Here is a 24947-nt window from a genome sequence, read left to right as displayed (position 1 = left end):
TTTTCGGTGTCTGTCCCCAGTGGCTAAAGGTGGTTCAGTGGGCTGTGTAGGCTTCCTGGTGGAGGGGACTAGTGCCTGTATTCTGGTGGATGAGTCTGGATCTTGTCTTTCTGATGGGCAGGTCCACCTCTGGTGGTATGTTTTGGGGTGTCTGTGGACTTATGATTTTAGGCAGCCTCTCTGCTAATGGTGGGGTTGTGTTCCTGTCTTGCTAGTTGTTTGGCATAGGGTGTCCAGCACTGTAGCTTGCTGGTCGTTGAGTGAAGCTGGGTGCTGGTGTTGAGATGGAGATCTCTGGGAGTTTTTTGCCGTTTGATATTATGTGGAGCTGGGAGGTCTCTTGTGGACCAGTGTCCTGAATTTGGCTCTCCCACCTCAGAGGCAGAGCACTGACTCCTGGCTGCAACACCGAGAGTGTTTCATCCACATGGCTCTCTTCTCTTCGAACCTGCTAGGCACTGGTTCGGCCCGGACCTGCTGGGATCAGACGAGACTGCATAATTTGCGTCATACCTGCCAAGGAGCAAGTCTTCTTTAAATTAATGCTTCGACTGTAGATATGATCCTCATATCTGCAAATATGCTATGGATATGTATTTTTATCCATTGTGTATACTTATCCACCCTTTATCTCTCACATGACTCTCTAGAGGGGAATGTTATACTTCGTTTGGCTTTGAGATTGGTTGTATTCCCTTACTGAATAAATCTTCTTTTCTTAATTCTGCTTTGCTTTTTTATTTTTGCTAATTTCTTCATTTCTAATATTTGAGGAGATAACATTGAGTGAGTGTGATTGAGAACCCTGCCATATTAAACCATTTTGTGTTTGCATTATTCTACTAGTAAAGACAGTGAGTGTTTTCTCCAATAAAAATTTTTAACTAGTAGGTTAGATAAATGACCCAATTCTGTTATTTATGCAAAATCCTGTCATATATGTTTTTTGAGTCTTTGTTAGTTTTAAGATCATCTAAGTTTTTGTTTTATTTGGAACTTTTATGCAGAGGGGGAATTAATCATATTCCTTGAACCACAGCATGTCTTTGGTCTGTATTAGATCTCTTTTGATTGATTGACTGATTTGAATTAACTTTTTCATTAACTACCTTTTATCCTCATTTCCTAGTCCTGTTGCCATTCTTGCTGTAGGTATTTGATGGCTTTTTGTTTGTATAACCCAGTCAAACATGAGTATGAACATAAAGTACATGTATTGTTAGTTGACATAAATGGTATAGTAAGAAGACCTTCTTCCATATCTTCTTTTTTTTTTTAATACTAGCACTGTGCTTTATGATCTAGCCACATTTCTCTGTGTACATATGGTGCATAATAAGTTTGTTTTTTATGTCTCTGAAATGTATAGGTCATTTTCAGGAGAACTTAGGCCATCTGGAAGTTGGATTGGCTTATATATTTTATCAGAGTATTTTAGGAAATTTTTTTAATTTTTATTTTTGGCCATGCAGTGTGGCATGTGGGATCTTCGTTCCCTGATCAGGGATCGAACCCATGCCCCATGCATTGAGAGTGTGGAGTCTCAACCACTGGACCACCAGGGAAGTCCCTAGGAAAATTGTTATTCAACTCCGTGGTTATAAACAATGAATTTAAGGGTTAATGATCATTCATAACTAAAATTTCCAGCATTTAATTAAACACAGAAACTTTTAAGTAAGTACTAGAATAGCCTGACCCAGCAGACAATGGAGACTTTGTTAGAAATGAAGGAAGAATAGGGACATATCATGCTTTTAAAAAATCATCTTTACTGAGGTATGATTTACATACAAGAAAGTTCATCCAAAATTTGACACATTTTGACAAAAGTATACAGTCATGTAACTATCACCACGATTATGATATAGGAGATTTCCATTGGCTGAAAACACCCCTGTACCCTGTTCAGTTAATCCTCTTCCTACTTACTATCTCCTCACAATCACTAAAATGCTTTCTGTCAGTATAATTTTGCCTTTTCTAAGATTTCCTATAGATGGAATCATATAGATTATAGTCTTTTGTGTCTGATTTCTTTCACTTAGCATAATGCTTTTGAGATTTTTTTCATGTCATTATATGTATCAATGATTCCTTGTCATTTCTGAGTAGTCTCAACATATTGATATATTGCTATTTATTATCCTTTAATTAGTTGATGGAAATTTGGATTCTTTACAGTTTTTGGCTATAATGAATAAAACTTCTCTGAATATTTGAATAGAAGAATTTGGGCATATGCTTTTATTTCTCTTGTTAAATTGCTAAAATGTTCTTCAAAAGACATTGTTAATGTATGTGTATCTATACAATAGATTATTTGGCAATAAAAAGGACTGAACTCCAAATGCGTCCAAATACATTGATGTATCTCAAAAACATTAAACTCAATGAAAGAAGCCAGGCACAAGCAACCACATATTGTATGATTCCATTATGTTAAATATCCACAAAAGGTGCAGCTATAAAGACAGAAAGTAGATTAGTGACTGCCTGTGGCATGATTAACAGGAAAGAGGGATTAAAGTAAATATGTACGAGGTATTATAGTGGGATGATGAAAATGTTCTAAAGCTGACTCATGGTGATAATGTACAGCTTGGTAAATTTAATAAAAAAGAAAAAAATCACTGAGTAGTATACTTGAAAATGGTGAATTATATGATATGTAAAAATGCATTAATTGTTATTTTTAAAAGATGTCAGTAAAATTAAAAGATAAGACGGACTAGGAGAAAATGTGAAACATATATCTGATGAGGGACTTAAATTCAGAATATATAACTCAATAATATATTAAATTCAGAATATGTAACTCAATAATAAACAAATAACTTGATTTTTTTTAATGGGCAGAATATTTGAGCAGAAACCTCACCAAAGGAGATATACAAATAGCAAGTAAACACATAAAATGATGTTCAACATCATTAGTCATTAGCAAAATGCAAATTAAAACCACTACACACTGAAAGTTAACAAAAATGTCAGAGTAAGGGCCTCTGAAAATTTTCTCCTTCCTAAAATCAGAAAACTAGCAAAAATTGTCAAGATCAACTTTTCAAAATTTAGAATTAGCCAAAGACTTGCAGCAATCTGGAGAGTGTTATTTAAGAAAAATAGCTGACTGTTGGAAAGAACAGCAAGCTTTGTGGCATTTTAACTTGCCCTATTTCTGTCCTTACCTTTCTTCCTCTGTGATCGTCTTGAAAAACCAACAGCCCACAATTTCAGTGGAAACCAGCAGCCTGGCAGCCGTTGACGGAAGCAGAACAGAGTTGGAGCTCCTTCAAAGCATCATTCCCAGAGAGCTGTCATTATCTGACCTGTCTAGTGGTTCCCTGGAAGGGCATTACTCACAAGCTGTCTTTGTTTGCCTTTTTCCTTGGGGAGAAGAAGGGTGCTTGTCTAAAACAATTAAATGCAATTGATTAACTTTGGAACTGCCTGAGGTAATGGATAGCAGTTGGGGCAAACAATAAACTAACAGCTTTTCTTGTTAAAGGATAAGCTGGGAAATGATATGTCCATAGGGGGTTTTGAAAAGCTCTGACTTATTCTTGGAAATTAGAAGACCACTTGAATTTGTAGAGCTTTGGGCATGCCCAGGGCCATCCACATGCTCAGGTAAGACCTTAGTAGACCTTAAGTTCTCACCTCTGGATGACCTTGAGGCTCTGTGCAAACAGGAAGTGAAGGCTAAGGCAGAGTTGCCCACTATCTTAGTGTTGAAGGTGTGCCCTGAAACATACACAGAGCCTCTTAGTAAACACTGGAAGACTTATTGGTTCCAGGCATTTAAGGAAATCTCTGTCTAATCATTAGGAGACCACTAAGCTAACCGAATAGATACTTTAGTGCCCACACATGACGAAGAATACAGACTTTACAGATCAGTTCAAAAATGTAAACAAACAAGTGGACAACAACAAACTCTGAGTATGGGGATAATCTGATTTCCAGAGTTGTCACATTATATTATTAAACTTGTCCACTTTTCAACAAAAAATTATAAGACATGCAAAGAAACAAGAAAGTATGGCCCATACAGAGGAAAAAAACAGCAATCGATAGAGTGTCCCTTACAAAGCCTAGATGTTGGACTTCTTATTAGACAAGACTTTAAGTCAGCTATTTTAAATATGTTCAGAGAACTAGAGAAAACCATTCTTAAAAACTAAGGAAAGAATGAGAACAATGTCTCACTAAATTAAGAATATCAATAAAGAGATAAAAATTATAAAAAGAAATCAAATAGAAATTGGGACTTGAAAAGTACAATAACTTATATTAAAAATTCACTGGAGGGCCTTAACAGCATATTTGATCAGGCAAAAGAAAAAGTCAGCAGTCTGAGGAAAAAAAAAATGTAGAAGAACAAAGAGCCTCAGAGACCTGTGGGACACCATCAAGCACAGCAACATATGCATAACAGGAACTCCAGAAGAAGAGGAGAAAATGAACAGGATAGAAAATATTTGAAGAAATAATTGGCTAAAAATTTCCCAAAATTTGATGACAAACATTAATCTATATATCCAAGAAGCTAAACAAATTCCAAGTAGGATGAACTTAGAGAGATCCATATCTAGATACATCATAAGCAAAATGTTGAAAGACAAAGAAAGAATCTTGAAAGCAGCAAGAAAGGAGCATCTCATCACATAAAAGGGATCCTCAGTAAGATTGAATTGATTTCTTATCAGCAACCATGGAAGCCAAAGGCAATGGGAGGACAAATAAAAAGAAAGAAAAAACTGTCAACCAAGCACAACTATCCTTAAAATGAAAGAGAAATTAAGACATTCCCAGATAAACAAAACCTGGAAGAATTTGTTGCTAAGCAGACCTACCCTATGAGAAATACTAAAGGGAATCCTACAGGCTGAAATTAGAGGACACAGACATTAACTTGAATCCACATGAAGAAATAAAGAACACCAGTAAAGTTACCTACATAAGAAATAAAAAGAAAATATAAATGCATTTTTTGCTTGTAACATGTTTTTCTCCTATCTGATTTAAAAGGCAACTGCATAAAATAGTAATCATAAATGTATGTTGATGTGAACACAATTTATAAATATATAATTTATATGACAGTAACAGCACAGAGAGGGGAGATCATGGAGTTTTTGTATAGTGCTGAAATTATTTGGCTATTAATCTGAGCTAGGAGGTTATAAATTAAGATGTTAATTGTAATCCCTAGATGAACCACTAAGAAGGTAATTTTTTAGAACAGTAAAAAAAAAAAGAAAATTTAAAAAGTATGCCAGAATATCTATTTAACACAGAACAAGATAGTAATAGAAGAAATGAGAAACAAAAAGGCATAAGCTATACAGAAAATAAATAGCAAAATGGCAGATATAAATCCTGTCTTATCAGTAATTAAATGTAATTTACATTAAATGTAAATGAATTAAATACTCCAACTAAAAGGCATAGATAGGAGGACTTGATAGAAATATATGATCCAACTATATGGTTTCTACAAGAGAAACACTTTAGGTTCAAAGAAATAAATAGGTTGAAAGTAAAAGGATGAGAAAATATATACCATGCAAGCAGTAACCAAAAGAGAGCTGGAGTGGCTATACTAATACCAGACAATTTAACAGCCTTTAAATTGTTATTAGAGGGCTTCCCTGGTGGCGCAGTGGTTGAGAGTCCGCCTGCCGATGCAGGGGACGCGGGTTCGTGCCCCTGTCCAGGAGGATCCCACATGCCGTGGAGCGGCTGAGCCTGCGCGTCCGGAGCCTGTGCTCCGCAGCGGGAGAGGCCACAACAGTGAGGGGCCCGAGTACCGAAAAAAAAAAAAAAAAAAAAATTGTTATTAGAGACAAAGGACATTTTATACTATAACAGGGTAAATCTATCAAGAAGATATAACATTTATAAATATATATGTAACTGGCAACATAGTCCCAAAAACGTGAAGCAAAAGCAAACAGAATTGAAGGGAGAAATCAACAATTCAACAATAACAGTTGTAGACTTCAGTACCCCATTTTCAATAATGGATAGAACAACTAGGCAGAAAATCAACAAGAAAATAGAAGACTTGATTAACATTATAAATGAACTAGACCTAACAGACATCTGTAGAGCACACCACCAATAATAGCAGAATACATATTCTTCTTGTGTGCACGAGGAACATCTCCAGAATAGACCACGTGTAAGCCATAAAACAAACCTCAATACATGTGAGAGGATTGAAATCATACAAAGCATGTTTTCTGATCACAATGGAGTGAAATTAGAAGTCCATAACAGAAGGAAATTGAGAAATAAGCAAATATGTGGAAATTAAACAGCATACTTCTAAATAACCAATGGGTCAAAGGAGAAATCACATGGTAAATTAGCAAATAGTTTGAGATGAATGAAAAAGAAAGCACCATACAAAAACTTATGAGATTCAGCAAAAGCAGTGCTTAGAGGGACATTCATAGCTGTAAACACCTATATTTAAAAAGAAGAAAGATCTCAAATCAATACCTTCTACCTTAAAAAACAAGGGAAAAAAGCAAACTAAATTTATAATAAGCAGAAGTTAGGAAATAATAAAAACTAGAATGTAAAAATCAATAAAAACCACCACACATGCTGTAGAATTGCTAAAATTAAAAAGACTGGCAATACCATCTACTGGCAGAGATATGGAATAACTGGAACTCTGGCACCTTATTGATGGGAATGTAAAATAGCGCAGACACTTTGGAAAACATTGGACCAGTTTCTTATAAAGTTAAATGTATACTTGCCATACAACCCATCAATCCCATTCCTAGATATTTACCCAAGAGTCATGCCATTTTTCATAAGTTAGAACTTCAAATAGGGACATAATAATTTCTTGAAGATAGTATCACCAAAGAAAACCTTAATAACAAAACTATTATTTATTTTAATCCCTGGTAGTCTTAAAAATGAAACTCTAAGTAAAATGGCTTATCTCAGTTCCTGGATCTTGTATATAAATATATTTGGGTTTACATAAAATGGATTTTAGAACTGTGCAAGTACAGTTGACCCTTGAACAACAAGGGTTTGAACTGCAGGCTCCACGTATACGCAGAATTTTTACATTAGTAAGTACTACAGTACTAGATCTACAGTTGGTTGAATCCATGGATGTGGAACCTCGGATATGGAGGAACCACTTACACGGGGGCTGACTATAAGCTATACAAGGAGGATTTTCAACTGTGCTGCTGAGGGCTGGCACCCCTAACCCCCATGTTGTTAAAGAGTCAACTATATTTTATTTTTTTAAGTTATTGCATGTATAAAAGCTCTCAAATTTTGCTCTCTTTGAGTTTCTGTAAGGCAGATATTGGCTTTAGATAGCCCAATGACTGATCTTTCATTTGGAATCTAAAATTACAGCTTGAGTTTTCTGGTGACATTGTGAATTCATTCTCAGATTTTGAACTTACTTTTGTTCATATTTTTGCAGGTTTATTGCTTCACCTCTAGCAAAAACAATTGGCATTAAAGAGGAAGTTCGAAAGAAGATTACACCAAATACTGTTTTAGAGAATTTTTTCAAACATTCCACAAGGAAACCATCTCAAGTAAGTACAGATTCTTCGTTTTTGGATTTTAAAATCTCCTTTCTTAATGTTTCAATCATCTGTGGTTTACCTTATCTGTGCAAAAAATCTGTTTCAGTTGAGCAGCAAATGACTTGAATCATTTGATTTCTTTTTCTTTATTGATAAGTTATACAGCATTCTGAGCATAATATAAAATGACAAATAAATATTATAATATAAAACTACAAACATTGCTAGTGTTGAATGCTAACAATCAATGCCATAATTTGGGTGTACATGTCAAAATTTAATTTTTAATGGTAGCATATATACAAATATACTAATGAAAAAAGATCATTGTTAAGGCAGAGTTGCCCATATCTGACACTTTTGATAATTGTGACACCATCAATATACACTACACACACCATGAAAGTGTCTATTGGGTGGCTTTCCTGAGCAGGACACTTTACTTTATCCAAGGCCTCAAAATACTCAGAAATATACTGTGCCCCTACCCACTCCCCAGAGATAGAACAGTTAGGAGAGTCACAAATCTCTTCTCAATATGAGATGTACTTGATGAAATGTTATGGTGCGCTGCATGTTTACGCCACAGAAAATGGCTTTAACCTAAAAGTTATATTTAAAAATAATAGTGTCTAAGCAAGTCTAGTTATACCCCCATATTTAAATGAGAGATGAAATAAAAACTTCTCCAAAAGTGGCGCACCCTCTATGATGAATACAGACATCTCTCACCAGTAATTTAAAAGTCAAAAGTATGTGCTAACACAATTTTAGGATAGATAGATTTTTAAGGTCCTGAACTTGTCTGCTGAATTCACTTGCTTTTCCTATGAGCCTTTCTATCACTGGTCTGGTGGGCTCCCTGCACAAAGAAGCCACGTTGAGGTCTGACCACATAGCACCAGGCATCATGTTCAGAATTGTTCACAGCTAGCCAGCACTGTCTCTAACTTGTTCTGCCCTCAACTTCTGTATGTGCCTTTTTTTCTAAAATGAGGACAGTCTGACAAGCCATCTCCACGTGTTCTTTATTTCCTTGTGCTCTAAAAGACTGCAGTCATTCATCTAAATACTGTTGTTACCACTGGTGATAATAATGCCTAAGCATCATTTCATGTTTTTCAGACAAGAAATTATTTAGCTGTGTTTATGAAAAGTTAGGACTCTTTCAGAGAGTTCTTATTATCCTTCTCTGTTTCTCTCTGAGAATAACTAACCTTGGTAATACCTTGCATAAAACATGAAGAACAGTAGTAGCTATCAGTTACTTGCTGTGCTTGCTGTACAGCTTTTTAGGATATTTTTTAAAATGTAGAAAATTCGGCTCTTATCAAGTTTCTCTGCTATGGAGAGAAATTAGCCATGTGACAGTTAAAGAAAAACTAAGAAAAACTGAAAGAGATTTAGAGATTAGGTCATCTTTCTTCTTTATGATCGAGATGAGGAAACTAAGGTCAACAGAGGAAATGACCTGTCCTAGGTCATGCAGCTAATCAGTGGCTAAATCCCCAGCTGGACCCTGGCCCATGGCTCCCATGCTGTTTCTGCTATGCCCAAATGATGTCTTTTTCTGTGAATAGAATGTAAAAATATATTTCAGAGTCTGGAGCTGTGTGTGTAAGTATTTGTTCTAACTCAACTGACAGTACACCATGGCTTAGTGTAGATATAATTTGGACATTTGCATCAAGTAAAAGAAATGTTATATATCAACTTCAAGTGTTAGAAAGCTTACTCTACTAAACCATGAAGATGAAGGGACATAATTAAAACACCTAATTTATATTGCTCATAGATTACAAAATCAAGGCAGTATTTGTATAACAGATCAAGATGACAAGTTGGCCAGTAAAATGCCCATAGAATAAAAGTACTAGAACTTAGGAAGATAGAAGAATATAGTAGAGGAATGCAAAGCACCTGCCTTAATAGTGATTTCAGATGTGGAAACAAAATAATATCACAATACCTCCACACATTAACTTGGCCAGTGTCATACAGGTAGCATTTTTGCTTAATTTATAGCTGAAGTAAGACAAGTTGCTGGGAGGACTAAAAAAAAATTTTGTGCTGATTCAAGGGATGGGTGGGTATTCCGAACCTGTAATCTCAAGGCACTGCAGTGGTAATACAGGTATCTAACACCTGACTTTATTAAAAGAAACTGCGGACACAAATCTGAGGATGCTTCTTCAGCTGCAATAGACTGTACCAATAAAAACAAAAACATTTCAGTATATGCAGTATCAATTCTGGACTGGTTAGCACAGAAGGGTATAACATGGTATTGATAGGTCCAAAATGCTGTACACATGAACCTCCATTGGGAATTGTTTTGTTTTTTTCATTTAAAAAAATTTTTTAGCTGCGCCATGCGGCACATGGGATCTTAGTTCCCTGAACAGGGATCAAACCCACACCCCCTGCATTGGAAGCATGGAGTCCCTGGACTGCCAGGGAAGCCTCTCTATTGAGAGTTTTGATCTGCGATTTCGCACACTTCTTTTGTGACTGTGTATGTGCAGCTGTGTGTCCACTGTTTTTATATGTGCGTGTCTCACTCTGTGTGTATCTCAATGACAACTTCAAGATGTACTGAGAGAGAACCATGATAACATACCAATATCTCTGGCCAGCAGATCAATTTTCCTGCTGTTGGTAAAATGAAGGAACAGCAGAACTTATTAACTAGCCCATTTCCTCAGCAAAATCATGTTGAGAACTGCTGCAGAACAAATGAGTGTGTAGTTCTCTAAGATGTCTAAAGAAAATGTGGTGCCATAAGGCTGACATAAAGCAGGTATTGTGGTCCACGGGGCATTCCAGTTTGCTAGCTTGTTTCAACCACAGATTCAAACATTTTTAGGGCAAACAGCTCTCTAGTCCAGTTTATTTTACGGATGAGAGTCAAAGAATTCAAGTGGCTCCTCCACAGTCCCAGAAGGTTGGTTTTTGCATCAAGTAGCCAGGCCTCATAGCCCCATTTGGTGCTCTTCCTTCAGGCCACACTACTTCTCCCTGAGGTTCTGCTTGAGAGCCTTTCCCTTCTACAGACACACACTCTATCGTGTCAGGCTAAAAACATGGATTGTGAGAAAAGACTGTGTGTGGAGGTGAGCAAATTAACCACTCTGAGCCTCAGTTTCCCCTTCTGTGAGCTGAGCATGTTAACAGCACTTACCTCACAGCGCTCTCAATTCAGAGATTGAATTGAGTACTTAGAATAGTGCCCAGCACACAGTCAAGGTCAGCTGTTGTTATTTGTAGTCTGTGCCTATCATATAGACTTCTCCAGGAGCGTTCTCAAATATGTCTTCCCAACTTAAATTATCCCAAGAGAATGTCATTTGTTTCCTATTTATGCTTGTTTGTATTTCCATAACATCTTACACAATTTTCTGTACATAGTAGGTGTTCAATAAAATGTTTGTTTCATGTATCATTAACAAAATACTACTAAAGACTTTTGTTTGCAAGATGATTTCTATCCCAATAAAATTGTAGGTCTATGAGGCCAGTATTGCCAAGGCTTTCAACCAGATTCATCTGTGCTCCAAATCAGAAAAAAAAAATGCTTCAGATCATGTTTGATCACTGTCCTCTAGAAGCATTTATTCAGCAGATATCTGTAGAAATGATGGGATAATTAAATTGGATTGTTCTCAGATCTGGGAAAATTCCAGTGTGAGGACAGGGACTTTGCTCACTGCTGAACACCGTCTCCACCTCTGCTCACTCCTGGCACTTCATTCTTTACACCTGCAAGAGGGAGACTTCAAAATGTAAACATTCTGTAACCTACAGATAAATTCCAGGCAAGGCCCTCCTTGCTGTGGCCTTAGCCACATCTTTCCTCCTCACCTCTCTGTATGTTTCCACCCTGCAAGGCCTCTATCTGTCCCTCAAGTGCCCCCAACTCCCCCATGTTCTCATCTCCAGACAACCTTACATGCTGCCAGGACACTCCTTCTTCATCCTCTCCTTCTTGGGGCATTTTTCAGGGTTCAGCATAAGTGTAACTTCCAGGAACTGCCTATGTAAAGTTAGGTCCCATGGTACCCTTATCCTCCCCTATCTCAGCACTCATGATATTTTTTTAGAATCCTTTGTTGCATTTTCTGACTTCCTCGCCAGACAGACTTTACCCTGTGAAGGGGAGGCCCATACTGGTCTTTTTCATTTAGATCTCCAATAGAAAGCAGAATGCCTGCAGGAAGTAGACACCAATAAATAGTTGCCAATTCAGTCTTGTCAAAAACACAAAAACAAACCAAAACAACAACAACAAAAAACAGCAGGTGAACCCTTGGCCTACAAAATAATAGGTATTAGAGAGGATAATTTACAAGAATACAGAGTATAATGTGGGCTATATCTTGGTTTTGTTTTGTTTTGCTTTCTTTCTCTAGATTAAGTAATAGGCTAGCAGTTCAGTAGGTATGTAGTTGCAATTAGTCCTTTGCCTGTCTTCAGCACGAGAGCTTCTTTAGGAATTTTATCTACTGTTGTCCTGTGCGCCTGAACAATTATGTAAACTATACACAATAACATAGCAGAAGCTCCACGACTGATCACAGACAGCTGGGTGTGCAGCCAACTGGCCCATGGTCAGGCTTTGTTTGACCTTCACCAATCTTGGTCCATGATTGGTTTAAATTTACTTTAAACTTAAACATTTAAATTTAAACATTAAAATTTAAAGTAAATTCAACATTTAAAAAAAAAAAAACCTAGCGATTTCACATCAGATTTCTGGGACTGCACTTTCACTCTGGGAGCCATCAGTCAGAGCTGGGTCGCCACTCTCCCTTTGGGATGGGCCATGTGCTTTCCTGTTGGCTGCATCCATATGGCTCCTGCTTATTTCCTCAAAACTGAGGCTGAGGGACAATTTTATTTTTCTCCTACTAAAGTTAGGAGTAAGCTGAAATATTTCTTGTACTCAACATAGGAAAATGAAAGATCAAGAAGACTGATGTTTCAAAAAATATTACAGAGCTTATTTCCTTGTGGAAGTGGAAAGTACTGTAGGTTTAACATATAAAGCATGTCTGTGTTGAAAGAATAAAACTTAAAATCCCACCATGAAGCAGACCTGGTCCTCTCAATCATTTTGGGTTCTTGTTTGGCCCTGGGAGAACTTCAAATCTGTGACCTTTGAGCTAATCCATCATCCATATTGTTTTCAATTTTAAATCATAACCTACAACTTCTGCCTTCCAGAGGAGAAGCAATCATCATTATTATAGTCAGCAATCCTTAATCCTTTTTTACAATTGGAATTATTTCAGATTAGTTTGAAATAGGCTGTACATCTGATTAAATGTGAAAGTTTTGGATCTGGTAGAAAGATTGTGTGAAATAACAGAAAAGACAGGAGCCTAAGTTCTTGTTTTCACTTTGCTACTGGTTTTAGGTCTTGGACAAGTTGTTAAAACCCTTGGAGTTACATTTTTTTCATAAGAAAAAATGAAGAGATTGGGTTTGATTGACATCTTAAACTACACTACTCTACCTGGAACCTAGGAGGCCCTAAATAAAATTGGCTGAATGAGTGAGCCACATATTAACTTGAATATATGGGTTGCTACCGACTTACAGAGAATTGGTCTTTCTTAACAACTCAGAGTTCTGGGAACTAACATTCTCTCTGTTTTGAGGTGTGTGTGTGTGTGTGTGTGTGTGTGATTCCATGAGCAAAAGAGGTAAATGCACTGGCTCAAGGTCTAATGCAGAACTCTCTCCTCTCCAGTGCACAAGCACTTGTAACCCAATCTCACTGTCTCTTGACTGCCTGCCACCCTGACTCTACTCTTAAGCACTCATTCATTTGTTTCATCCCCTTTCAGACTGATATTTATGGACTGGCAAAAAAGTGTAACTTGACAGAGCGCCAGGTTGAAAGATGGTTTAGGAGTCGGCGGAATCAAGATAGGCCTTGCAGGATGAAGAAATTCCAAGAAGCTTGGTAAGAAGGACAGTTAAAGCTTTTGAAATGGTACAGTTTTATATGGAGCAGAATAGTCATCTCAGAAGGAATCCTTAGGATGCAGCAGAAGAAGGGTTTGAACCCTCTCTGTCACTTACCAATCAGGAGTTTGATGCTAGTCACTCATCCACCTCTTGTGCTTCACTTTCCTTCTCTATGAAACAAGGTAAGCTATGAACTCTCTTAGTTGAACAGGAGATGTTATGTACTTATCTTTAAAGTCCAGAAAAATCATAAAAATGTCTTAACCTGGTGTTTATCTTTTCTAGGGTATCAGTTGGCCCTAGCTCATCTGACTATCGCCTGTTTCTAATCACATTACTCTATCACAAGAGCAGAGAATGTCTGAGAGGGTGCTGTCCTCCTCTCTCAACACTGATGGAGAGGACTTCGTTCTGTCTCACTTGGCTCTTACTCCACCCCTGCCTGTGGACTGGGCAGCCAGTTCCTCTGGGTTTCTGCCTGGTTTAGTAGGGGGTCAGGATGAACTGGGCAACACATAGGGTTTTTGCAGAGCTGACTGCTTCAAATACATTCTGAGTGCAGTGAGACTGTACCACACTTATTTTTGGCTTCATTACAACTCTGTTTTTTTTTCTCTTTGCAGAGTATTATAGTATTGATACTTTAGGTTACTCCCTTGGTGGCAAAAACTGACACCTGTGCCAAAAAGAGGGTCTAGGTCATTGCTCTTACTTTGTTCCTCTTCTTTACATCCAGACAATGTCTGTTAACCCATGTCCCCTGCATCGGCAGGCGGACTCTCAACCACTGCGCCACCAGGGGAGCCCAGTTGGGAAATTTTGATGCCACATTCTACATGCCAATAGCATTCCTTCTTTTTGCCTGTTTCTTAAGGTCCTCACATTGCCTAGTGACTTTCACCAGATGTTTTTGTTTTGATGGTAAAGTGGATAGGGAGCTGGCATAAGACTCAAATAAAGAAACCAAGCCTGTGGAAGGCTAAACTTTAATGACTTTTTAAAATACCTATGCATTGCCGGGTACAGTCATCCTGCTGTGAAACTGGTGATGTTTAGAGGCACAGACCAAGTGTTCATGGTGTCTCGAGACTTTTTTCCTCATCAGCAGGCTTCCGTTGCCTTTCCCACAGTGGCTAGAGGTATATGACCTGGTTTGTTTTCCAACTGCTTCTCTCTGAGTTTTAGCTCTTGAGAGATTGGTTAATACTGTGTTTCTGCTATGTCAGCTTGGCCCAAGTGAATCTCTCTGGACCGTCACTACAAAACACTACAAACTGGAGCTGTTTTCACATTACATCTTCCTGTCTTTCTGCTATCATTCATTTATTCTTTCTTTCTTTCTTTCTTTCTTTCTTTCTATCAAATGATTCTTATCTTAAATAAAGTCCCCAGGCAGGGACTAACTCTCAGCCTCTGAGCTGAATCATACTGCAGTGAAATTCCGGGAATTTCTTATACATTATAGTGCCTTCCAGTTTATAAATAATCCTGGATTGATCCTCCTAGCAACAGTGTGAGGCAGTCAGGGAAAGTGGGGCCCTGTTTGAGAAATGAGAAACTGCACATCATGTAGTTTAAGGAACTTGCTCAAGGTCGCCGGGCTGTTGGACGTCTGTTGCCCTTAGGCCTTCTGACTCCTTTTCTGATACTCTTTCTGCTCACTGTACTGCCCCTGCCACCTAATGCTGACCTCTCAGAAGCAGGGAACCCTATATGTCAAGTAACTGGGTGAGAAGGACCCAACATTTGGAATCTAGCAGTCAGTGAGTCTGCTAGAAGTCAGCCACAGAGTTCAGGCTAGAGAAGGGAATTTCAAGTTGCTATTATCAATCAGTCAGGCAATGCAGAGGGTTGTGTGGACCATCTTCTTGGTATGTGGGACTATCCTAGATCATATGGACTTGTAGATATTGAGGGAAGTAAAAGTGGAAGGTATGGTCACTGGCCTAAAGCAGCTAATCAGGGAGATGAGACTATCACTTATGAAACCACAACATCTGTTGTTGTTCCATTCCCAATGGTACATGGGCCTGTATACCTGTGGTCTACAGTCATGTTCAGATGTGATCTGGGCATTCAGAGGAGGTGGCGTCAGCAGAGTTGGATACATTAGACAAAGGCTTTCTAGAGGTCAGGCATAAGCTGGACCTTGAGGGGAGGGATGGGTCAGATTTCCATAAGAAAAGAAAGCATGGGGGCTTCCCTGGTGCCACAGTGGTTGTGGGTCTGCCTGCCAGTGCAGGGGACACGGGTTCGAGCCTTCGTCCGGGAGGATCCCACATGCTGCAGAGCAGCTGGGCCCGTGCGCCACAGCTACTGAGCCTGCGCTCTGGAGTCCGTGAGCCACAACTACTGAGCCCATGCACCACAGCTACTGAAGCCTGCGCACCCGGGGCCCGTGCTCCACAACAGGCGAAGCCACCGCAATGAGGAGCCTGCGCACCGCAACGAGGAGTAGCCCCCGCTTGCCGCAGCTAGGGAGAGCCCGCATGCAGCAATGAAGACCCAACGCAGCAAAAATAAAATAAGTTAATTAAAAAAAAAAAGAAAGCATTATTTGAGGGCAGCATGTTTTAAGTAAAGCAAAGGCAGGAAGCAGTACAATGTATTCAGGAGACAGGAGTGAACCCACAATTTTATAATTTAACTTTTGCATTATTCTTTAGCAATGTCACAAATATCAGGGAATTGTTAAAAGTTATTATGGATCAAATAAATAGACTAAAGCAAAGTACCAAGCTCTTTAATTGTATAGGGACTGCACTTTATTCCCTAGCTATGGGATGTGCTACAGGAATCATAGCAAGAGATACCTAGCCCAAGGCATTTTGGAAATCTCAGGAAACTTATTCTCCAACACAGAACTCTTACAAATTACTCTCCAACAGGCAGACACTTCTCCATATCAGGATGGATTAGTCTCTGAACATCTTAAGTTCAATGTATTGTTTCCATGGTTACTTTATTTAAGGATGACCCCTAAGCCCTGTTTCACAGAATTCAGGATTTTAATCCATAGTGACTCCTTTATTTTCAAATCAAATTCCATATTAGCAGATCACTTTTCTTTTTAAAATAAGCATTTCCATTTAGCAATGAAAAGTTTAATAAAAACAGAGTAATTTCCAAGTATCTGTTGTATATAGGCAGTGGCGCCCCCCGGTGGTGGAGAGAGGCGCTCTCCTCCCGCTGGGTGGACTGCCGCTTGCCCAGCTGGCCCTCGGGCAGGTCCACTGCCTGCTTCATCCAGTTCCCCCACCGTTGAGCCCCATGTCCGTCCTGTCAGCGTCTCTCATGTCGCCCGAGTTCATTCCATCCAGATCCTCCCTGATCTCACCTGGCAGTCTCGTCTTTCAACATCACCATGTGAGTCTAACCAATCAATTTCTGGGTTTTTTTCCAAGAGTTTTTTTTTTTAATTTTTCCCCTTACAATTATGTTTGTGTCAGCCATTCCTGGGGGTAAAAAAAGGACATTTTACTGCCTTAGGTTCATTTGAAGCAAGGAAGATAGCATTGACAAGAACATCATCATTCAGCTCATGGTTAGTGAAGTGCAGCAGCTCCCAAGCTTTTTGATTTCAGGACCCCTTTGTTCTCTTAAAAACTATTACAGAAAGAAGTTATACAGATTGCCAACAAACACATGAAAGGATGCTCAATATCACTAATCATTAGAGAAATGCAAATCAAAACTACAATGAGGTTATCACCTCACACCAGTCAGAATGGCCATCATCACAAAATCTACAAACAATAAATGCTGGAGAGGGTATGGAGAAAAGGGAACCCTCTTGCACTGTTGGTGGGAATGTAAATTGATACAGCCACTATGGAGAACAGGATGGAGTTTCCTTAAAAAACTAAAAAAAGAACTACCATATGACCCAGCAATCCCACTACTGGGCATATACCCTGAGAAAACCATAATTCAAAAAGAGTCATGTACCACAATGTTCATTGCAGCTCTATTTATAATAGCCAGGACATGGAAGCAACCTAAGTGTCCATCGACAGATGAATGGATAAAGAAGATGTGGCACATACATACAATGGAATATTACTCAGCCATGAAAAGAAATGAAATTGAGTTATTTGTAGTGAGGTGGAAGGACTTAGAGCCTGTCATACAGAGTGAAGTAAGTCAGAAAGAGAAAAACAAATACCGTATGCTAACACATATATATGGAATCTAAAAAAAAAAAAAATTGTTTCTGCAGAACCTAGGGGCAGGACAGGAATAAAGATGCAGATGTAGAGAATGAACTTGAGGATACGGGGAGGGGGAAGGGTAAGTTGGGACAGAATGAGAGAGTGGCATGGACATATATACACTACCAAGTATAAAATAGATAGCTAGTGGGAAGCAGCCGCATAGCACAGGGAGATCAGCTCAGTGCTTTGTGACCACCTAGAGGTGTGGGATAAGGAGCATGGGAGGGAGGGAGACGCAAGAGAGATGAGATATGGGGATATAAGTATATGTATAGCTGATTCACTTTGTTATACAGCAGAAACTAACACACCATTGTAAAGCAATTATACTCCAATAAAGATGTTTAAAAAAAAATACAGGATGCCCAGGTGAAGTTGAATTTCAGATAAATAACAATTTTTTTAGTATAGGCAGGTGCCAGTATTCATTGTTTATCTGAAAAATTAAAATTTAACTGTGCACTCTGTATTTTAACATTTTAACTGGCACCTCTATTCTTCACCATCAACTAGGAAAATATCTTGGGGATTTTGGTGAACTTCACTGATCCCTGAAATAAACAAGGTTAATGACAGAAAGAAAAAAAAAAAACTATTACAGACCCCAAAGAGCATCTGCTTGTGTGTGTTATACCTACTGATATTTACTGTACTAGAAATTAGAACTGAAACATTTATAAAGCATTAGACTACACAAGCACATATGTCATCAGCTCTCAGAGGAATAATAACATCACAGGACATGTAGCCTCTGGGAAGAACCACTTCACACTTGAGAAGGAATAAGAGTGAAAAAGGCAAATAACATTTCAGTATTATTATGAAAGTATTTTGATGTCAGGGATCCCTGACTTTGAGAACCCCTAGCATAGCGTAACAGACCTGATAGGACTGGTCCAGGAGGATGTGAAACTTGTATTTTACTCTTGCATCTGGTTGTTACTGTACAGCCTTGAGGGTGAGTTATGTGATCTCTCTCAACCTCAGCATCCTTTGGTATTCATCTTATCTACCTTTTAAGGTTGTTGTGAGAACCAAGCAACAATACATAAAAGGGACTAATTATAGTACCTACTTAAGCTTGTTTTGAGGAAGAAAATGTGACATCACACAAGTGTGCTTAGCATAGTGCCTGGCACAGTGTCAAGAGGTCAATACATGTTTGAGAAACAAATAATATGAGATATGCCACCTAGACTTATGGCTTCCTTTGGGGCTGGCAGGTCTCATCATCACTTTTTTGTGCTTCTCGTTTGGCCAGAATAATCAAGGACCAAGGAAATGCTCTCTACATCTAAGCGTGGAGCTTTGCTGGACCAACAGTAAATAAAACAAGTGGGATCAAGTCTCAACTGGCTCATTTTTATGGCTCAACTTTCTGAGTAATTGAACCCTACTTTTTTCCCTGATCAAAACAAGCCATAAAGAAAAACTGCCATGTAGCTTAGAGACAGTGACAGTGTTCAGTAAACACCACTGGATTCAGGGTCCAAAGACCTATATTTCCGCGTCGACTGTGTCATTGCTCAGCTGGGTGAGCTGGGGGACGGCCTAGCCTTTATGAGCCTGGCTTCTCATCTCCCAAGTGGGGATAGGCCGATATTCCTCTTTCTTTTTTATCTCACAGATGTGTTGAGGAGAGCACTATAGGCATTACACAAATGTAAGGAACAAATGTTATTTTTAATATTGTTGCTTCAGCAATCATTAGATAAAACAGCACTAATTTTTTAAAACCTTTTCATTTTGCCAAGTAGTAAACATATACAAAAGTAGAAAGACTAGTTAAATGAGCTGTGTATGCTATGATTTCATCACCAACTTTAATAATTATCAGGGCCATCCTGTGTCATTTCTGCCTTCGTCTACTTCTCTCCCCTACCACAGATTGTGTTTTTTGTATGTGGATAATAATTTTCTTTCAGTTTTATTGTGATATATTTGACATACAGCACTGTATAAATTTAAGATGTACAATGTAATAACTTATGAATGTTGTGAAATGATTACCACAGTAAGTTTAGTTAACATCCATCATCTCATATAGATACACAAAGGAAAAAGAAAAAAAATTTTCCTTGTGATGAGAACTTTTAGGAGCTACTTTCTTAGCAATCTCAAATATACCATACAGCAGTGTTAATAGTCATCATGTTATACATTACATTTCCAGTACTAATTTATAACAAGAAATTTGTAACTTTTGATCACTTTCATCCAATTATTATTGAAGATCACTTGTGAAGCAAATATCAGATATCGAATGATTTCATTTGTAAGTATTTTAGTATGTATCTCTAAATGATAAGAACTATTTTAGATATTATCATACCTTAAAATTTTATTTAATAGCAACAAATATTCAATCAGTGTTCAGATTTCCTTGATTGTCTTAATTTTCTTTGCAGTTTATTTGAATCAGGATCTAAATAAGACCTGTGCATTACAACTGGTCTTTTAAGTCCCTTAATCTACTGTATAGGTCCTTCTCCATACATGAGAAAAAAATATTCTTTCATAATCTGCTTTTCAGAGACATGACTAAAGTCTAGCGACATAGAAACCTTTTCACTGGGAATTAAATTGGGATGAAATGAGTACCTAGATAATACGAAGTCAAACCATCGTTCCATGTGTCAGGAACTAGGCTAGGCATATTAATAATAACAATAGCTATGACTTATTGTTGCTTACTTTATACCAGCCACTATGATCAATATTTTTCATAAGTTATCTTCGATTCTTTTTACATTTTGAGGTAAGTCTTGTTATTCCCATTTTATTGATGAAGAAATTAAGGCTCCATGAGTTAAGTTACTTATCTGAACTTATAGCCATCCAACAAGTGGCAGAATCAGGATATCAGCTTAGATTTTTCTGACTCCAGATGTGCATTCTTTCCAAACGGTTATAGCAAGTGTTTTTCTCCTCAGTTGTCAGTCACCTTAACAAGACTTTTCTTTCTTTTGGCAGCTGGCGATTTACATTTTACTTAATGATTACCATTGCTGGAATTGCATTTCTTTATGATGTAAGTTGTCTTTCTGATATCTTTGATTGGAATTTGTCTTTAATTTTTAAAATTCCTGCCTGTGAATTCCTTGGGATATAATACTTTCAATAAGGTAACTAGCTTTTAAACCTCTACTCACTCTAATGCCTAGAGAAATAGCAACTCCTTAGTCTGTCTTTCAAAGCTTGTGAAGCTTTGCATTTGTAATGTTAGTTTTTAAACCTAATATCTCCCTATTTCCACTCATGTAACCCACACACCAACTAAACTGGACCACTGACAATCCACTGAATATACCTGGTACATCCCCACTTTAGGATCTTAGCACATATTATCCTCTTTGCCAGAAATGTCTTGCCCTTCCCCCTCTATCTCTACCCATCAAATTCCATCTAGTCCCATATCAAAGGCCACTTGTTTATGAAGACTTTCATTTCTTGCCCATTAGAAATCAAATCTCTCCTTACCATATTCTCTTTGCATTGTCTGTTTAAATAATTATTAAACAATTACCTCATTAAGTGATATATAAACTTAATAGTAAATTGTTAAACAGAAAAAAAATATAGCTAGCTTTTAGAGATGTCTCTAAAGATTCTCTCAAGATTTCTCTTAAGATATTTTATTGCTACGGATATTTCACGATATTTTTATTGCTACAGAAGCAGTAATCTAATTGGTTCAGAAATAATTTCATTAGCAGAGGCACTTGTTTGAAATAAGTAATTTCCTTTGTGACACAGGACTATTATTGGTTACAGATTCACTAGAAGTCGTGCATGTCACAGGGGTGTTGTATAGGAACAAGTAGAAACACCTGTGGAGGGAGAGAGGTGCAGCTGGAGCAGCAGGAATGTGATAAAAGTGCATCTTACTGTGCACGTTTCCTCCCTATCAGTGACATAAGGAAGAGCTTATGTCTCTGCTGAAATCAGCCTTTGACAAAGTTTCTCTTGGTTCCTTGTTTTTCCAGAAACCTTGGGTATATGACCTTTGGGAGGTTTGGAATGGCTATCCTAGACAGGTAAGTCACACTGATGTAGTCCCTTCCCTCCTCAGCAGCTTGTCCCCTGATTTAGGTCTGAGTCCCTTCCTGCTCTCCGTCCACTTCAGTGAAGTCCTGGAGTTTACTTATCCTTGTTCCTTATTTACCCTTCACTTGTCTCATTCCTTTTCTTTGTTCGTGGTTAATGTAATTATGTATTTGAGTTTAAATTTACCATCTTAGTATTTATTTTCTACTTGCACCACCTGATACATTTCATTTATTGTACTCTTTTCTTACTTTTTTATGGGACAGTGAAGTTTTAAAAAAATTATTACTCTGTTTCTTCCCTTATATTAGCTTTTCAGTTATGCATGTTTTTATTCTTTTAGTAATTATCCTAGAGATTACCATATGCATCCTTCAATTATCAGAGTCTAATGTAAATCAGTGCTCTTACCTCTTTCCAGTCACTGAAAGATCATCAGACTACTCCTGTCCCCTCCTTCAAATATTTAAAACCCTACAAGTCACTACAATAATTGATTTGTAAATCAGTCAAATTGCCCTTTCCTTGCTGTTCCTTGGCATCTTGCATTTCCATGCTTCCATCTGGGATTATTATCCTTCTGGCCATAGAAGCCCCTTTGGTTTGCTTGTCTGGAAATGTTATCATTTTACTCTATTTTTTTAAAGGATATTTTTGCTGGGCATAGAATTCTAGGTTAGTAGTTATTTTCCTTAAGCACTTTAAAGAAGTCATTCCATTGTCTTCTGGATCCCCTCAGTTTCTTTAAGAATTCAGTTGTCCGTTTTATTTTTGCTTCTTCAAATGGTGTCCTTTTTCTCTGATTTTAATATTTTGTATTTGTCTTTTAGCAATTTTAATATGATATGTATAAATGTGGTCTTCTGTGAATTTATCCTGCTTATTGTCCATAGTACTTCTTTAATCTGTGGCTTGATGTCTTAAGTCTATTTTGGAAAATTCTTAGCCATTGCTTCTGTTCTTTTCTCTCTCTCCTCTCTTTCTGGAATTCCAATTACAAGTGTGCTAATACATTAGACTTTTATGCTAGGTCCCGAAGCTCCTTATGCTTTCCCTAATATTTTCCATCCTCTTGCCTTACTGCTTCAGTCTATAGGGACACAGTTCTCCACAGACCTCTTGCATTTCTGCATGTCATATGAAGTGATACATGGACTGACTTTTATTCTGTACTGTCTTTTCAAGGATGTTTGTATGGCAAGCAACCTTGGAAGATAGAGATAATGTCTCCTCTGGAGCAATTGGTATGCATGTCACTGTCCATTATAAAGATTTAGGTTCCCTAGCTCAGTGTTCCTCTCTGGTAGCAATACCCACTGCATGTGCAGATGTCACCTGACCCTCTTTGTTTAGCTATGGGAATTGGGATGGGAGAACTGGCCCAAATACTGATATTCTGGCAACTGTATTAGTGTGAATAATAAGCTATTCTTTTTCTCTGACCCAGGAGTCTCATATCTTCTATCAGCATTCATGAAACTATGGCAAGCTAACTTGCAAGTAGGGTAAAATCTCAGACCCTTCACAGTTCTGGATATTTTCTGCTTTCATGTCCTCCAGTTCACTAGTGCTTTTTCCAGCAGTGTCTAATCTGCTCTTAAACACATCTTTTGAGTTCTCAATTTTAGTTATGGTATTTTTCATTTCTCAAATTTTCACTTAATTATTTTTTTATGGATTCCAGTTCTCTACTGAAAATTCCCACTAATTTTTAAAAATAACTTTAAATACCTGGTTAGTTTTTTAAATTATTTTAAAGTCAGAGTCTGATAAATCCAATATTTTGCTCACCTATGGGTCTATTTTCTTTCTTATTCCTGTCTCCTTATGCTTGATAACATTTGATTGAATGATAGACATTGCATATGAAAAATAATGCTTAGAAATGGTATTATCTACCTCCTGAGAGGACTTACTTTCACTTCTGTTAAGCAGAGTAGAGACAGATCACCTTAAATTTTATCTATGATTGAACTGGTTTAATATAGACTCCAGTCTTTGAGAGGGCAGATGTATTTACAACATACCCATATTCCTAGGGTATTCCCTTACAGTGGTTTTAAATAAAAGATTATAGTATTTACCAGGACTCCTTTTCCCTGGCTGGCCCTGAATACCAGTTTGCTTCCTAGCACTATGAGATTGCCAAAAGTCCTACTTAACTACTGCTTCTTAGTCTCTGGGCTCTATACTGCTTATAAATTAGCAAATGCAGACTTTATGCTATACATAGGTGTGGTTTTCTTTGAAACTATCCTGCTTAGGGTCTGTAGTACTTCTTGAATTAAGGATGCACTTGAAATAAAGGATTCCATTTAATGCATTTTTCTTCTCTTTGAAATCTTGGCTCCACAGGTTCTGGATGCCTTGGTTGTTCTCCAGTGCCTCCAAACAGATATTTTTTTTTCTTTATCCATACTTTATCCATATTTTTAAGTAGTTCTCACTAGGAGAGTTAGTCTCATACAGGCTTGTTTGTCATAGAAGAAAGAAGAAACTCTTATTCTTTCTTGGCCTTATCAAGGATGATGAATTGACCAGAAAATTATTCCATTTAATGTGTTAGCTTTACTCTTCACTTCTCAGGTGTGTCAGTTATATGCTGGTGTATAATAAATCATCACCAAAGCTTAGTGCCTTAAAACAACAACCATTTATTTGCTTATGATATGGATTAGCAATTTTGGCTAGGCTCAGCCAAGCAGTTCTGCTCCATGTGATGTTAGCTGAGTTCATTCATGCATTTTCAGTTAGTTAACAGGCTGGCTAGGGCATATCACATGTCCCTGGTGCCCTCATTTGTATTTTTGTCAGTGGACACCTTGATGCTCTACTTTGTGGCCTCCAGCAGGGTAGCTCAGGTTTCTTACATGGTGCTTATGGGTCTCTGATTGCATCATAGTTGCTATGTCCCCTTGACCAAAGGCCAAGATTCAAAGGCCTCCTGGTGATGTTAGAGGAGACTGTACCAGGGCATGAATATGAGAAGGTGAGATTCATTGAGGGCATTAATGTTACAACCCATCACACCAAGTAATATAATGTCTCAGCTTAGCTAAAATAAGCATACCGCCCCTCCTATTTTAAAGAAAATTCTAGCCATGGAAATTTCATTGTTTTTTTCAGGAGACAT

General features: G+C 37.8%; 1 protein-coding gene across 1 annotated transcript in view; it reads left to right on the top strand.

The window, feature by feature from the left end:
- The window catches only part of CERS3 (ceramide synthase 3), a 96684-nt gene that overhangs the window by 5479 nt on the left and 66258 nt on the right, over positions 1–24947 (top strand). Inside the window, exons 2-5 of the mRNA XM_024732070.1 lie at positions 7472–7589; positions 13430–13548; positions 20741–20798; positions 21754–21804. Of these exons, the coding sequence (XP_024587838.1) occupies positions 7472–7589; positions 13430–13548; positions 20741–20798; positions 21754–21804 (346 nt within the window). The remainder of the gene's footprint in view (positions 1–7471; positions 7590–13429; positions 13549–20740; positions 20799–21753; positions 21805–24947) is intronic.

Source organism: Neophocaena asiaeorientalis, unplaced genomic scaffold, assembly GCF_003031525.2.
Source record: "Neophocaena asiaeorientalis asiaeorientalis breed wild unplaced genomic scaffold, Neophocaena_asiaeorientalis_V1.1 scaffold362, whole genome shotgun sequence".
NCBI classification, from domain to species: Eukaryota; Metazoa; Chordata; class Mammalia; order Artiodactyla; family Phocoenidae; genus Neophocaena; species Neophocaena asiaeorientalis.
Note: the sequence above shows the minus strand (reverse complement) of the source record. Positions and strands in the feature narration are given on the sequence as shown.